At 47.0% G+C, this 15980-nt stretch overlaps 2 protein-coding genes across 6 annotated transcripts in view; both read left to right on the forward strand.

Moving 5' to 3' along the window:
- QRICH1 (glutamine rich 1) overlaps positions 1–10469 on the forward strand; it is a 43614-nt gene extending 33145 nt beyond the window's left edge. For all 4 annotated transcript variants that reach the window (XM_014840366.3, XM_014840368.3, XM_014840367.3 and 1 more), the window contains 5 exons: positions 640–754; positions 7055–7163; positions 7512–7663; positions 7999–8089; positions 9573–10469. In XM_014840366.3, coding sequence (XP_014695852.1) covers positions 640–754; positions 7055–7163; positions 7512–7663; positions 7999–8089; positions 9573–9765 — 660 coding nt within the window. In that variant the 3' untranslated portion in view covers positions 9766–10469. The remainder of the gene's footprint in view (positions 1–639; positions 755–7054; positions 7164–7511; positions 7664–7998; positions 8090–9572) is intronic.
- IMPDH2 (inosine monophosphate dehydrogenase 2) lies at positions 10437–15644 on the forward strand. Of its 2 annotated transcripts, XM_014840370.3 has the most exons (15): positions 10437–10960; positions 11407–11455; positions 11676–11777; positions 11869–11943; positions 12281–12487; positions 12988–13075; positions 13149–13348; positions 13431–13521; positions 13622–13717; positions 13961–14032; positions 14693–14836; positions 14922–15066; positions 15161–15304; positions 15385–15468; positions 15572–15644. In XM_014840370.3, the coding sequence occupies exons 1-15, from the start codon at positions 10593–10595 to the stop codon at positions 15591–15593; spliced, it is 1887 nt and encodes a 628-aa protein (XP_014695856.2). In that variant the 5' UTR covers positions 10437–10592; the 3' UTR covers positions 15594–15644. The 2 variants fall into 2 exon arrangements, with proteins under 2 accessions (XP_014695856.2, XP_014695857.2); XM_014840371.3 differs by lacking the exon at positions 13961–14032.
- Positions 15645–15980: the final 336 nt, after the last annotated feature.

The following is a 15980-nucleotide window of genomic DNA, read 5'->3' on the forward strand; positions in this document are numbered from 1 at the left end:
AGGTGAAGCATAACAGAGAAACTGGTTTTAGACTGGCAGTTTAGGAGAGCAGAGATGGATTTCTTAGTGTTGTTTGAATGCTCTTGTGAAGAAGCCCACAGTATGATAGAAGAGATCTTGCCGGTTCGGACTCACCCTGTTGCCTGGGCATGAGAAAAGTCTGCTTCCCAGTTTGTTCCTCTTTCTTTCCAGGCACCAAATGAATTGTTTTACATGTTCTGTCTCATTCCATGCTCTCTCCAGTCCTGAAAGGCAGGCACAGTCATCTTCAGTTACAGACAAGGAAACTGAGTCCCAAAAGTTAAAAGAGTCACGCAAGTTATTTAACTGACACTATATGTAATAAGAGGCTGGCCCCAGAGCTTGCATCCTGTTTTTTGCTACCACAAGACGATGCCTTGCCTGGGTGGAATAGCAATCACAAAATTTGTTCCATTGACCCAACTCTCAAGAGTGTTCTGAGTCAGGTCATGCGATCTGAAGTGTACTGTGCCAGTGTCACATTTTGACCTGATGTGTTGTTTGTTAAGCAGGGAATGGGTAGGGATACGTGATGGTACTGATAGAAAAATGTTTATTTCCCCTGAAAATCTTACTCAAGAGACTACCAACAACTTTCGTTGATTGTTTTTCTTTTAGTATCTTTTTGAAAATGGACGGGTTGATGACATTTTCTCCGATCTTTATTATGTTCGATTCACGGAGTGGTTACATGAAGTTCTGAAGGACGTTCAGCCCCGAGTCACTCCACTTGGTAAGAGTCTTCCTAGTCCTTGGATGTCTTTCCCACCTGGGTTTAGATAAGATTGGCTTCTTGTGAGGCTGGCTCTGATACAGTGTGCAGGTGAGGAGGCTGTAAATCTCAGGCACCAGCATTGACCTCTGTGCTGCTTGGCCTGATATGGAAGGACCGTTGCTTACCAGGCAGAGAACCTGGCTAGTCCCAGTGTGGCAAGGACACAGGGGCATGCAGAATGTGGAGTATACTTTTTTCCTATTAAAATTTATTAATTAAAATTCGAATCATTGCAAAAATTAAGAATTATGAACTGTTTTATCTGTAGGTTACTCGGGTTACATATTGGGGTTTTTTTCCCGATGTTTGAACATATGTTCTACACATATAGAACATAGTTTTTGCTTAACCCATAGGCAACCTCCTGGACAGCATGTTGTTTTGAAAAAAGCATGATTTTTGCAGTAAGAATGTCTGAGGTGTTTATTTTATTTTAGTATATTTTTTAAAGATTTTATTTTTCCTTTTTCTCCCCAAAGCTCCCCCGTAAATGGTTGTGTATTTTTAGTTGTGGATCCTTCTAGTTGTGGCATATGGGACTCCGCCTCAGCATGGCCCGATGAGCGGTGCCATGTCCACGCCCAGGATCCGAACCAGCGAAACCCTGTGCTGCGGAAGTGGAGGGCGAGAACTTAACCACTTGGCCACGGGGCCAGCCCCTATTTTAGTATATTTTTTAATAAACTTAATTTTTAGAGCAGTTTTAGGTTTACAGAAAAATTGAGCAGGAGGTACAGAGAACTCCCGTATACTCCCTCATACAGTGTTTCCTCTATTAATATCATGTATTAATGTGGTGTGTTTGTTATAATTGACGAGCAAATATTGATACATTACCATTGACTAAAGTTTATAGTTTACATTAGGGTTCACTCCTTGGGTTGTACATCCAGTGGCTTTCAACAAATGTTTAATGACACGTGTCTACAATTACAGTATCATACATAAGGTTCACTGTCCTAAAATCCCCTGTGTTCCACCTGTTCATCCCTCCCTCCCTCTCCCTGAGTCCCTGGCAACCACTGATCCTTTTTACTGTCTCCATAGTTTTTCCTTTTCCAGAATGTCATGTAGTTGGGATAATTCAGTATGTGGCCTTTTCATATTGGTTTCTTTCACTTAGCAATATGCGTTTACTGTTCCTGCGTGTTTGTTCATAGCTTAATAGCTCATTTCTGTTTATTGCTGAATAATATTCCATTGTATGGATATACCAGTTTGTTTATCCAATCACCTATTGAAGGACATCTTGGTTGCTTCCAAGTTTTGGCAATTATGAACAAAGCTGCTCTAAATATTGTGTGCAGGTTTTTGGTGGAAGAATAGACAAATAGATCATTGGAATACAGTGGAGGCCAGAAATAGAGCCAGACAAATATAAGCAGCTTATTTTTGACAAAGGAGCAAAGGCAGTTCAATAAAGAAAGGATAGGGGTTTTTTTCAACAAATGGTACAGAACAGCTTGACATCCATATACAGAAAAATGAATTTAGACACAGACCTTATATCCTTCACAAATTAACTCAAAATGGATCATAGAGCTAAATGTAAAACACAAAACTCTAGAACATAATATAGGAGAAAATCTAGATGACTTTAGGTTTGGTGGTGACTTTTTAGATACAACACCAAAAGCATAATCCATGAAAGAAAAAAATTGGTATGTTGGACTTTATTAAAATTAATAACTTCTGCTCTGTGAAAGACACTGTTAAGAGAATGAAAAGACATGCCACAAAGTGGGAGAAAATCTTTGCAAAACTCATAGCTGATTCTAAAATGTACAAAGAACTTTTAACACTCGACAATAAGAAAACAAACAACCTGATTAAAAAATAGGCAAAAGATCTGAATAGATGCCTCACCAAAGAAGATATCAGGTGGCAGAGAAGTATGTGAAAAGGTGCTTATCATCGTATATCATCAGGAAATTGCAAATTAAAACAACAGTGAGGGAGGGGCTGGCGCCATGGCCAAGTGGTTAAGTTCAAGTGCTGCGCTTTGGCGGTGTAGGGTTTCGCCGGTTTGGATCCTAGGTACGTACATGGCACCGCTCATCAAACTATGCTGAGGTGGTGTCCCACACAGCACAACCAGAAGCACCTACAACTAGAATATACGACTATATACTGGGGGGCTTTAGGGAAAAGAAGAAGGAACAAAAAAGATGAGCAACAGGTGTTAGCTCAGGTGCCAATCTTTCAAAACAATAATAGTGAGATACCACTGTACACTTACTAGAATGGCTTCAGTCCCAAACACTGCAGCACCGAATGCTGGATAGGGAGCAACAAGAACCCTCATTCATTGCTGGTGGGAATGCAAAATGGCATAGCCACTTTACAAGGTCGTTTGACATTTTCTTACAGAAGTAAACATTTTCTTACCGTATGATCCAACTTGTGCTCCTTGGTATTTACTCAGCTGAATTGAAAACTTAGTTCACATGAATATCTGATTTTTAATCCTGGCTCTGGCATTTATTAAAACGTCTGCTGCTTAAGCTTTTTAAAAAAAAAACAGATATAATTGATATATAACATTATATTAGTTTCAGGTGTACACATAATAATTTGATATATGTGTATATTGTGAAATGGTGTAATCTAGTTAACATCCATCACTATACATAGTACATGCTTAACCTTTAAAAAAAATTAATGGTTAGGAGCCAGCCCCATGGCTGAGTGGTTAAGTTCACACACTCCACTTTGGAGGCCCAGAGCTCGCTGGTTCAGATCCTGGGCACGGACCTAGCACTGCTCATTAAACCATGCTGAGGCAGCGTCCCACACAGAAGAACTAGAAGGACCTACATCTAGGATATACAGCTATGTACTGGGGCTTTGGGGAGAAAAAAAAAAAAGGAAGATTGGCAACAGTTGTTAGCTCAGGGCCAGTCTTGCTCATCAAAAAAAAAATATATATATAGGTTAAATAGTATTTTTTGAGTGCCTGCTATGTGCCAGGTAGTATTCCAGGTGTAGATGATATACTAGGGAACAAAATAGAGCTTACAGTCTAATAGGGAGAAAGAATATATAAATAATTTATGATTAATTAAGTGCTTTGAAGAACAAAACATAAGGGAATGGAAAATGTTAAGGGCATTAGGAGAGAAGCCTCTCTGAGGGCCTGTCATTAGAACAGAGACTCGGGGCCGGCCCAGTGGTGTAGCGGTTAAGTGCACATTCCGCTTTGGCGGCCCAGGGTTCACCAGTTCAGATCCCAGGTGCGGACATGGCACCACTTGGCACGCCATGCTGTGGTAGGCGTCCCACGTATAAAATAGAGGAAGATGGTCACGGATGTTAGTTCAGGGCCAGTCTTCCTCAGCAAAAAGAGGACGACTGGTAGCAGATAGCTCAGGGCTAATCTTCATCAAAAAAAACCAAAAAGAACAGAGACTCAAGTAAGTGAATCACTCTACATGATTTGCAAATTTTCAAGCCAAGTGTGGCTATACAAAGTTTGCTTTTTATAACTTCTTATTATGGAAATTTCAAGCACATGTTAAAGTAAACAGAATAGTGCATGGTAAATCTTGTTTCATGTATACGTCATCTGTTTCCCTCCTCCTGTGTTTTGAAGTAAATCTCAGATACTTTATCCATAAGTATTTTAATATGTATTATTATTATTTTTTTTAAGATTGGCACCTGAGCTAACAACTGTTGCCAATCTTTTGTTTTTCTTCTTCTTCTCCCCAAAGCACCCCGATACATAGTTGTATATTCTAGTTGTGAGTGCCTCTGGTTGTGCTGTGTGGGACGCTGCCTCAGCATGGCCTGATGAGCAGTGCCATGTCCACACCCAGGATCTGAACCAGTGAAATCCTGGGCTGCCAAAGCGGAGCTTGCGAACTTAACCACTTGGCCATGGGGCCGGTCCCTAATGCATATTCTTGACATACCACAGTGCCATTATCATACTTTTTTTGAAAAAGATAATTCCATAATGTCATCAAAACCTACCCTTTGTTCAAATTTCTGATTGTCTCATAAATGTCATAATTGTGTTTATCTCAGTCAAGATGGAAATAAGATCAACACGTTGAAATTGCTGGTATACCTTTCAGTGTTAAGCTTTAATCTTTAGTTTCCCTCTTGATTTTTTTCTTGCAATTTGTTTATGGAAGAAACTAACCTTTTAAATTGTCCCACAGTCTGTTTTTTACTGATTACATCCCCCATGGTGTAGTTTTAACATACTCTTCTGTATTTGTATCATGTCCCCTGTAGTGACAGTTAATTGGTAGTTGCATATAAAGACTTGGTTGATCAGGTTTTGCTTTTTTGTGTTTTCTTTTTGGCAAGGTTATATCATAGATGGGTTATTTACTTCCATCAGATACCCATAATGTTTGAATCCATTCATTCATTAGGAGTTGTAAACGGTGTTATTCTAATGTTAGTACTTCTTTATTATTAGCTGAAATACGAAGAAACTTTCCCACGTCAACTCTTTGAATTTTTAGCAGTATATCTACAGTATTGATTGTATAGAATGGGGAGGATAAAGGCTTATTTCTTCTCCTTTGTTTAGCACTTTTCACAGTAATGGGTTGGTTCACCAGCTTCCTCCAGGAATAACTAGTTAGCTGTGTTGTTTTTTTAAAGAATTGTTGTGAACTAATGGATTTGAACACATTTAATATGATTCAGTCCATTGCAGTCGTTATCTTTACTTATGTGCAAATTGTCCCGTCTTTGGCCATTTGGAGCCTCTTTAAATTGGCCCTAAGTTCTTTTGACATAACCCTACTTACTTGATTTCTGGTTTGCCAAAATATTCCAGGCTCATCTTGGACATTTCCTATCCTAATATGGAATCGGTCAGTTCTCCGTGGAGCCTAGCTCCTTTCAGTGGTTAATGGTATTTCAGTACCACAGTCTCAATGCTAGGGGTGCTCATTGCTCCTGGGTTGGTCATTGTTTCTAAAAAAAATTTAAAAATAGATCATTTTGATGCTTATAGTTCATATTCAGAACTCTAAGGCTTTTATCTGTATCTCCCTTCTTCCATATGAGGAGTCCTGGTTTTCAGGCGTTAAAGTTCACTTTAAGTTAAATTGTCAAGAAGTGATTAAAGCTGGGGAAGTGACACCAGGTGGAAGAGTGAACCCAGAGAAAATAGGGCATGCCATAGTAGGCCTGGGATCACTCAATTCTGGCCTTCCCTGAGATGGCTGTCCTCTGCCACTCATCCTGCTTTAGAAATATCTGACAACAAGGAAGCTTATCTCATTGTCATTGGGCCACAGAATACAACAATAGAGGCAGAGCTGCCCTGAAGAGAGAGAAGTGCGCTAATGGAATCAGAGGGCCAGCTTTGGCAAGAACGGAGAAGAGGAATGTATTGGGCAGAATGTTTCTTTCCCTGCTTCTAGGAAATGGCACCCTCACTGCCTGCCTGGAGAATCCTGAAACTCCTGCAGGAGAATGCTGGTGTCTGCTGCTGTTTCACCAGGCCCTCAGTGCCTGGCACACAAACACTTGCACGTTGACTCTTGAAGGAACACATTGTGGAGTCAGGGGGGGATGGCTTGGTGATCAACCCAAGTGTCGTCTTCCTTTTGTGTAGACCTGGCTACCGAGGGGTCTTGATCAAACTACTGGCCCTAGCCCCTGCCCAATTCTCAGTTCACTTAGGAACCAGGGTCTTACAGTAAAAACTGCCCTGTGGGGGGAACCTGTAATAGTTCTGAATATCAGTCTCCACTTTATCCAGAGAAGGGTTGAGAATTGACTTGCTTTCTAGAGATGGAAGACATGAGAGAAAATTTAGCATGTGCAAACAGGGGCATGTGTACCAGTTCTTAAGGCCCTACACACCTCTGAAAATATGACAAAAGCCTCTGTAACCTCTTTTTGGAGAAGTGTGCATATTGCAGAGTTTAGTTTATAGTTTTGGGTGTTTGACTCTCCCTGAGGGCTATACTTTTGCCCCTTGTTAACCTTAGATTAGAGGAAGAATTGACATCAGGTAAGGGCAAACATTTAGGGCAGTTGTTCTCAAAGTGTAGTCTTAGGAACTTGTTAGAAATGTACATTATCAGGTCCCACTCCAGAAACTTGAGTTAAGACCCAGCCGTTTGTGTTTTAACAAGCTTCCCAGATGATTCTGCCATACCCTAGGGAGACTTTTCTGGTTAAACTTGTACTCCTGTGTGGTCCTTGTGCCTTACACCTCCTATCCTGTACTTTTGAGGGACCACCTGCCATCCTCTTGTTGTAGCAGTACTCTATTCCTCCTAGGCTATGTCCTGCCCAGCCACGTGACTGAGGAGATGCTGTGGGAGTGCAAGCAGCTCGGGGCTCACTCCCCTTCCACCCTGCTGACCACCCTCATGTTCTTTAACACCAAGTAAGTGTTCTAGAAGCTCCATGCTTAGGCACTGCTGGCACCTGCCCAGTGAAGAGGGTGGAAACTCTGCAAGTGGATTTCTGAATTCCTTTGACACATATTTGAGAGCCTTTGGGATACTGAAAGCCCTGAGCTCCAGTTGGCTGTATTTTGTGTAGTGACCAGTGAGGCAGGCAGCCTTGCCATCAGTCTTGATGTGGCTCCTCCACTAGACAGTGTGTTTGGGTTTGGGCCTGCCCAGATCCTGGGAGTGTGGGCAGTGGCTCCTCCAAGGCATGGATCGCAGAGGGTAAGTCATGGTCTCCTCTTGGCACCCCTCCCTTTGCCTTGCTTTCGCTTGCGGTGCAGGTACTTTCTATTGAAGACAGTGGACCAGCACATGAAGCTGGCCTTCTCCAAGGTCTTACGACAGACTAAGAAGAACCCCTCTAATCCTAAGGATAAAAGCACGAGTATTCGGTACCTGAAGGCACTTGGGATACACCAGACTGGCCAGAAAGGTAGGGGAAGGAGGCAGGGGCTGTAGAAACAGGTGCTAATTGTCCTGCCCTGCCCTTGTACCTGGGGGGCTAGTGATGAGTGCTAAGGTTGGGCTTTGCTGGATAGGAATTCTTCATTTCCTTCTCCCCACCCAGAAACTTCAGACTCTTCTGGAAGCAAAGATGCCCCAGAAAAATAGCTGCCTTTTCCCTTTACAGTCACCGCCCATGCCTCATACGCTTTTCCCTTCTAATATTTCCTAGTTGAGATGGCTGGAAGCCTGAGGTTCCTAATCTGGGCCCGAACTAAGGGAGTCTGATGCCATGTCTGTGGTGCTGGGGGGTGTGTTTTATAGTTACAGATGACATGTATGCAGAACAGACGGAAAATCCAGAGAATCCATTGAGATGTCCCATCAAGCTCTACGATTTCTACCTCTTTAAATGGTGAGGAGGCTTTATTGTGATGGGGTGACTGTGTGTGTGTGAGTACTCATGTGTACCTGTGTGCAGACGCATTCTTTAGTCCCAAATGGAGAGTAAAAATACACTTCCAAAAAACTAAATATAGAAGCAACCTTACTGATTTTTCCAAAGCCTGTGATGTGCCTAACCATTGGGATATAAAAGGGGTCCCTGCTCCCTGATGGTCTCCTTTCATGGAGAGGGGATGCAAGTAGAGATTGGAAAGTACAGACAGGCTTCCTCCATCACATATTGAGTATAGCCCTGCATCTTCTTGGCCTTGACCTTTTGTCAGTACCACAGTGAATCTATGGTGGACTCGTTTCCTTGGCTTTTGCTCTCTCCTGCCCCTGCAGTTTGGCATGTCATCTTCACAGCAATGCCAGAATGATCTTTCTACATAGTAGATCTTACCATGTCATATAGATTAAAACCTTCAGTGGTTTCTTTTACTCTACAGAGAAAGTCAGTATCCTGCTGTGGCCAACAAGGCTTCTCATGCAGTTCCCCTTGTTAACCTCATGTCCATGTAGCTCTTGGCTCTCTAGCCACAGTGGCTCCCCTCCACTCAAGGGCATCATGCTCTGCCTCCCTCGAGGCCTCAGCACAAAATTTTCTCTTTTGGGCAACGACACACATAGAGCCCATTTGGCTGCTTAGCTCCTATCCATCCCTCGTTTTCAACACAGCTTTATCAGGGAAGCATTTCCAGATTCCCTGCCTGTTCTCTCAGGCTGTTTCCTCTGTAGCACTTGCCACTGTTTGTCATTTTGTATTTGTGTAACTGTTTAATTGCTGTCTGTCTCCCCTCTTATCTGTAAGCGTCATGAAGTAGGAACTCTTGAGTCTTGCTCATTTCTTTCACATCAGCATCTAGTGCAGGCCTGGCACACAGTACCCTTTTGATAAATCTTGAATGGAGGGATGACTAACCATGAGAGCATGGCACATGTGCTAAGTACGTGAGAGGTATAGCACAACATTGAGGGAGGTGGGAGGGTGTACCCAGGTAAGGGCCCCAGCATCGTAGTCAAGTTGGCAAAGCAAATAGTCTCTCTCAGGTGGAATTGAGGAATTATCAGTGGATTAGGTAGAAGAAGCAACGTGAGCAAAGACTTGGAGATAGACCTTCTGGACAGTGAAGTTGGTTCCAAGTGGGATGTGCTTGGACTCAAGTAGATGAGCCCCAGGAGCCCTAGGCAGGTGCCTAGTCTCAGGAATTACAGCTGGCAGTGTGTGTGGGAGGAGTAGAAGGGAGTCAGCCTATCACTGGCATTTGCAGTAGCCCCAAAGGAGGTCCTAGAGGTAGTGTGTGTTGGCTGCGTGGAATTCAGTAGCTATGCTACCATACCTTCCAGAGCTGCTGCCTTCCCAACTTTTGCAGACAGCATCTTTCTGGGAGGTACAAGGTGGGAGGGTTAAGATTGTGGTGGTTTTACCCAGCTTTTATGGACATATTCTTCAGCCCCCAGAGTGTGAAAGGCCGGAATGACACCTTTTACCTGACGCCCGAGCCGGTGGTGGCCCCCAACAGCCCTATCTGGTACTCAGTCCAGCCTATCAGCAGAGAGCAGATGGGACAGATGCTGACTCGGATCCTGGTGATACGAGAAATTCAGGAGGCTATTGCAGTGGCCAACGCAAGCACCATGCACTGAGATCCCTTAGCCATGGTGCAAGGGAGACCATCCAGGAAAAAACGGACAGAATTTCACACTAAAGAAGAGGCCTCCGTTGTTTTTTTTTTTCTTCTTTTTTTATTGGTGTAGTTATGAAGCCTTTCAGACTGCTTCTGTTTAAAATGTAAAAGGAAACTTTGCCCCCCGTGCATCTTCATAAACCTGCTGCAGCAGACTCCTCAGCCCATGGGGGTTTTGGGTTTCCTGAGAGCCAGATGTCCTAGAAAGTTGCTGGCTGACTTTTTCTTTTTTGTCTGGGGCCTGGGGAAAGGGCTTGGACTGTTAGGAGAAATGTGGCCCCTTCCCTTCCTCCAGAAAGATGGAATTAATGATGGATGGACCCTCCTGAGAATCTCCCCAGCTGGCTTCCACTCTGACTGGCAGACTTTGCTGACCACAGGGGAGCCACGGTCTTTTCTTTCTTCTTGCTCAGACATAAACTTAGCATCTTAATGGAAGGAAAATGAGGGGAACTTCAATTATGATTTATTAAAGACAATTTCTATTACACTCTCCTTTATGACAAGTGACATTTTAGATGTTAAAGTAAAAACTTTACCATGCCTTTTTTTTTTTTTTTTTTGGCCTAACATTGAGGCCTTAAACCTGAGGCTCCTGTGCCTGATGGAATTCTTGTAACATACACTTGTGTATCATATAAAGATACCACTCTGTTTCTCTTATGTATTCTTAATCTAGTTGTTTATTAAGAATGACAAGCACGTCTTTTCAACATGCTAGTGAACAACGCCTCTTTATTTGGGAGGAGCCTGGCGGGACAGTGGAAGCAAAGCCATGCCCGTTAAATGAACGGGCCAAGGTCCTACGGGAGGGGGCAGCGGTGGGAAACAGCCCAACTCCAGGGCGACACAGCCAGGGCGCGTTGTGCGCATGCATTTCCTCCCGCCAGCTCCGCCCTAGAGACGCACAGGCTCCGCCCATCCGCACTGCGTCCTGACGTCAGCGACGCGCGGGGCGCAGTGACGCTGTCGGCGGGTTTATGTTGGCGCGGCCCAGCCGGCAGAGGCCTCTGCGGCGCGGTCCTAGGAGACACGCGGTTTCACCTCGCGCTAGCTATGGCCGACTACCTGATTAGCGGGGGCACGTCCTACGTGCCAGACGACGGGCTCACGGCACAGCAGCTGTTCAACTGCGGGGACGGCCTCACATACAAGTGCGGGCCTAACGGGTTCACCTGGGCGAGAAAAGGGGCGGCGCGCTGAGCTGGGAGGTCGGGTGGGGTTTCCATTGAGCCCGCTTGGGCTCTGGCGTGGGGGACAGGTTCCAGAAATTCCCCACGCGTCTCTGGGGCTCAGTTTGACAGATCTCAAGTGGGACGGGATGGTGGAGGCATCTTGGCAGTGCATGGGATTCCAGGCTAGAAACTCCATTCTCTGGGTACATGAAGGAGTTGTCAGGGTGCCAGGGGCGCTGATGACAGGTAAGTATCAGAAAAAGTCTCCTGTCTCCATCTCCACATTGTGCTCTGTCTTGCCTGTGACACATGGGTTATGTCAGTGCCTTCTCTGCCCAAATGCCTCGTGATATGATGTATGGGGATGATGTCTCAGGCAGCCCTAAGCCTGAGCCGTACTCCCAATTCACTCCCCTCCCCTGTAGTGACTTTCTCATTCTCCCCGGGTACATCGACTTCACTGCAGACCAGGTGGTGAGTATGGCCAGGAATTGGGTCCTGAGCATCAAGGGTGGGTAAGGTGGTACTGTACCCTGCTCTCTTGGCTACCTCACCAGATTGGGCTTGGGGGTGGATTCTCTGGAATCGTCCTACTGGCATGCAGATCATACAGGGCATCTGTTTTGTGGGAGACCTGGCACTACCCAGAGGTATATGAGGTGCTTTCCCACGTTAGCTGGCCTTATCTCCTCAGGACCTGACCTCTGCTCTGACCAAAAAGATCACTCTGAAGACGCCACTGGTTTCCTCACCCATGGACACAGTCACAGAGGCTGGGATGGCCATAGCAATGGCGGTGAGCACCAGTAGACCCATCTCTCTTCCCTAAAGACGTATAATCATGCCTCTCTTTGTCACTTTTTCTCTGTCTTCTGTTTATCCTGCAGCTTACAGGTGGTATTGGCTTCATCCACCACAACTGTACACCTGAATTTCAGGCCAATGAAGTTCGGAAAGTGAAGGTCAGAAGGGCAAGCATCGTGGTCAAGAGCTCCTGGGAATTGCACTGGGGTGGGGTGGGGTGGGAGCAGGGGATTTATTCTCCTAATTTAGGATCCTTTTTTCCCATTTTGGGGTTCAATTCCTGAGAAAAGCCTGAGACCCTGTGTTTTAAGGCAACCGAAGAGGACCAGGTGGACAGTGCCTACAGCCCACCCATGTCTCCCATCCCTGGGTTTGAGGTGTTGGTGTGATTTGGTCCTGTGGCACTGCCAAAGGGGGAAATGGCACAGACCCCAGGCTTCAGACCAGGAGCCTTATGAAAGTGATTCAGAACTGCCCTTTCACTATCCCTTCCAGAAATATGAGCAGGGATTCATCACAGACCCTGTGGTCCTCAGCCCCAAGGATCGAGTGAAGGATGTGTTTGAAGCCAAGGCCCGGCATGGCTTCTGTGGTATCCCCATCACCGACACGGGCCGGATGGGGAGCCGCCTGGTAGGCATCATCTCCTCAAGAGACATTGACTTTCTCAAGGAGGAGGAGCATGACCGGTTTTTGGAAGAGGTAGGTGCTACTGGCAGAGCAAAGCCAAGCTCTGGCAGCCCAGGCTAAAGACAAGGAGGCTCCTCTGCTGTCTAGGAAAGATGAATGCCCAGCCAAGTTTCTGACCCATTCATGGGGTTCCTCCATCCCTTCCCAACCGGAGCCTCTCTATCTGCCCAAATGTTTGCCAGCATACATGCTGTGTTCTTTGCCACCACTAGGGTAGAGGCAGTGTTCAGGGACCAACTTCAGCCTCCTCTTCTAATTCTCTTGTCATTGCTGTGTGACCCTTCTTTCTCTACAATGTAGCAGGTTGTTCTATGTACCATGTTGTCCTTTCCACTCAATTCTCATTCTTGCCACTAGATGGCTGCAGAGACTGTTGTGTTCACTTGAGGTGGGTGGTTTGGTTGCAAGTGTGAACATGGGGGTCTTTGGAACCTCACCTCTCAGTTAAGGCAGGGTCTATTGGGAGGCCTAATCTCTGACTGGCCCTTCCTCACAGCTTCCCTCCCTCTTAGATCATGACGAAGAGGGAAGACTTGGTGGTAGCCCCTGCAGGCATCACACTGAAGGAAGCAAATGAAATTCTGCAGCGCAGCAAGAAGGGTGAGTCCTAGAGGGAGGAAGGGTTCTGGAACCAAAGACCAGAGTCCTGATCCATGTCCTGCCCTGCCCCCAGGAAAGCTGCCCATTGTAAATAAAGACGATGAGTTGGTGGCCATCATTGCCCGGACAGACCTGAAGAAAAACCGAGATTATCCACTGGCCTCCAAAGACGCCAAGAAGCAGCTGCTGTGTGGAGCAGCCATTGGCACTCATGAGGATGACAAATATCGGCTGGACTTGCTAGCCCAGGCTGGTGTGGATGTAGTGGTTTTGGTGAGCTGCTGCACGGGCAGGGTGGGGCAGTAGAGGCAGCTGACATATTACATTCTCACTGGGACTTCTTCCCTGTCCCCAGGACTCTTCCCAGGGAAACTCCATCTTCCAGATCAACATGATCAAGTACATCAAAGAAAAATACCCCAGTCTCCAAGTCATTGGAGGCAATGGTGAGGCAAGACTGGGCACTGAAGGATGTGGGGTGAGAAGTGGGGGAGTTAGGCTGCCACCTCCACCTTCACACGAGCCTTTCCCTGTTCCTCATTGCAGTGGTCACAGCTGCACAGGCGAAGAACCTCATTGATGCTGGTGTAGATGCCCTTCGAGTGGGCATGGGCAGTGGTTCCATCTGCATCACCCAGGAAGGTAATAAGGTGCTTTGATAGGGCCCTTAGCCCCCCATGCCCTGGAGCCGAGAGCTCTTATGGGAACTACAATGAGTCCTCCAATAGGGGCAGCCCCAGGGCCAAACAGGCCCCTTGGATGGGTGACATGCTGGAAGCAAGACGTGCTCTCGTCATTCCTCACCTGCCACTCTCCTTGCCTAGCCTGGCCTCCTCGCTCCTGCTCTGCGCCCTCTCTAAACTCTGGTCTGTTTGTTTTATTTAGCGGCTCCCAAGATCCCTCCAGACATAAAGTCCCACAGCCCCAAATGCCCTTCTACTGTCACGGGCTGCTATAGTAAGTCCAGCCCGGCCCACTGGCCCGGCCCAGCTGCCCACTGCCCGGCTGCTTGGTTGACTGTAGCTGTAGCTCCCGGGGTTTGTGGTGCTGATGGGTGGGTAGGGCAAACTGAATGACAGACCATGGTTTGGGGGCTGCTCAAGAACACAGCTCCCTCCTCTTCTTGGGATGCTTATAGGGCAGGACATCCTTCCCTGGGTAGGCCCTGCTCTGCCCACATCTCTTGCAATGGGCACAGCTCAAGGATCAACTCTGGAGCCCCCCCTTTCTTCCACTCAACCACTGCCCTGATCTTGCCTAAGCTGTCCACCATGCAGTGAGGAAGGGGTGGGCCTCTGAGTACTAACTGCACGGTGACCCTACCCCACCTGATACCAGTTGGGCGGGGCTTTCTCGGCTGCTGACTGCATGTGCCTGAGGCTGCCCTGGGCCATGCACACATGCACGTGCACATGCAGGGGTGAGTGGAGGCCGTCACAACTGTTTGTACTGTTCAAGGCAGAATGGGCAGCAGCCATCCCAGACATGACTCTTCCTCAGCCAGGCTGCAGTCCTGGTACAGATGTAGCTGAGAGCTCCTGGGTGCTGAGTTGTGGCCACAGGGCCCCTTGCTTATCTCAACTCCACCCACCCATTTGTTCCTCCATCTCTCAACAGTGCTGGCCTGTGGGCGGCCTCAAGCAACAGCAGTATACAAGGTGTCAGAATACGCGAGGCGCTTTGGTGTTCCTGTCATCGCTGACGGAGGAATCCAAAATGTGGGCCATATCGCCAAAGCCTTAGCCCTTGGAGCCTCCACAGGTGAGGCCCAGCACCCAGGGAGCCTGGTGGGAATCTTTCCCTAGTGCCACTCAGGGTCTTCCCCCATCACTCCATCTGTCCATAGTCATGATGGGCTCCCTCCTCGCTGCTACCACTGAGGCCCCTGGCGAGTACTTCTTCTCTGATGGGATCCGGCTAAAGAAATATCGTGGTATGGGTTCCCTTGACGCCATGGACAAGCATCTCAGCAGCCAGAACCGATATTTCAGGTGGGACAGGAAAGTCAGTTACCCTACACTATCCTTGCACTGACAGCCTCATCTGTGCTATGATCTTGCCCATGTCTCTTGCCTCTTCTTGCAGTGAAGCTGACAAAATCAAAGTGGCCCAGGGGGTGTCTGGGGCTGTGCAGGACAAAGGGTCCATCCACAAATTTGTCCCCTACCTGATCGCTGGCATCCAGCACTCCTGCCAAGACATTGGTGCCAAGAGTTTGACCCAAGTCCGGTAAGCTTGGGGACCTGGGATATAGGTTGAAGGGCTGGTCCAAGGCCAGCTACTCACATCTGACACCTGCTCCTCTTCAGAGCCATGATGTATTCTGGGGAGCTCAAGTTTGAGAAGAGAACATCCTCAGCTCAGGTGGAAGGTGGCGTCCACAGCCTCCATTCGTAAGTGACCAACCCTCTTCCACCCTTCTGTCCTTGGAGTGGAGGTCTCTGCTATGCCTCATTCCTCCTGCCCTCACCTCACAGCTGGTCCTTCTGCCTACAGATATGAGAAACGGCTTTTCTGAAAATGGATACAGCACACCCCCTCGGTTTTTCAATAAAAGTTTGAAAAAAAGTGATGCCTGATTTTTGAGGTCAACAGGCAGGTGGGGCTCCACAACTGCCAACATCACAGATGCACACAAACACAACACCCTTGTTTCCAGGGGAAGCCTCAGGCCCTGAGGTAAGGGTGCTCCATTGACCTGGAAGGGGCAGTAGTTCGAAATTCAAAGAGTCCCTCCTAAGGCAGCTCACAAGCCAGCTCTGACTCCCAAGGGTTTGGTTTCACATTAAGAATCTAAATGAGGCTGATAAGGAGGGGTCACGGAACAGTCCATGGGGCTTTGGATTGGTATCCACAGGGCCTCCTACTAGTCCAAAGCTTGGCCACTTGGGACCAGGTTGAGACC

This window comes from Equus asinus, chromosome 21 (assembly GCF_041296235.1).
Source record: "Equus asinus isolate D_3611 breed Donkey chromosome 21, EquAss-T2T_v2, whole genome shotgun sequence".
NCBI classification, from domain to species: Eukaryota; Metazoa; Chordata; class Mammalia; order Perissodactyla; family Equidae; genus Equus; species Equus asinus.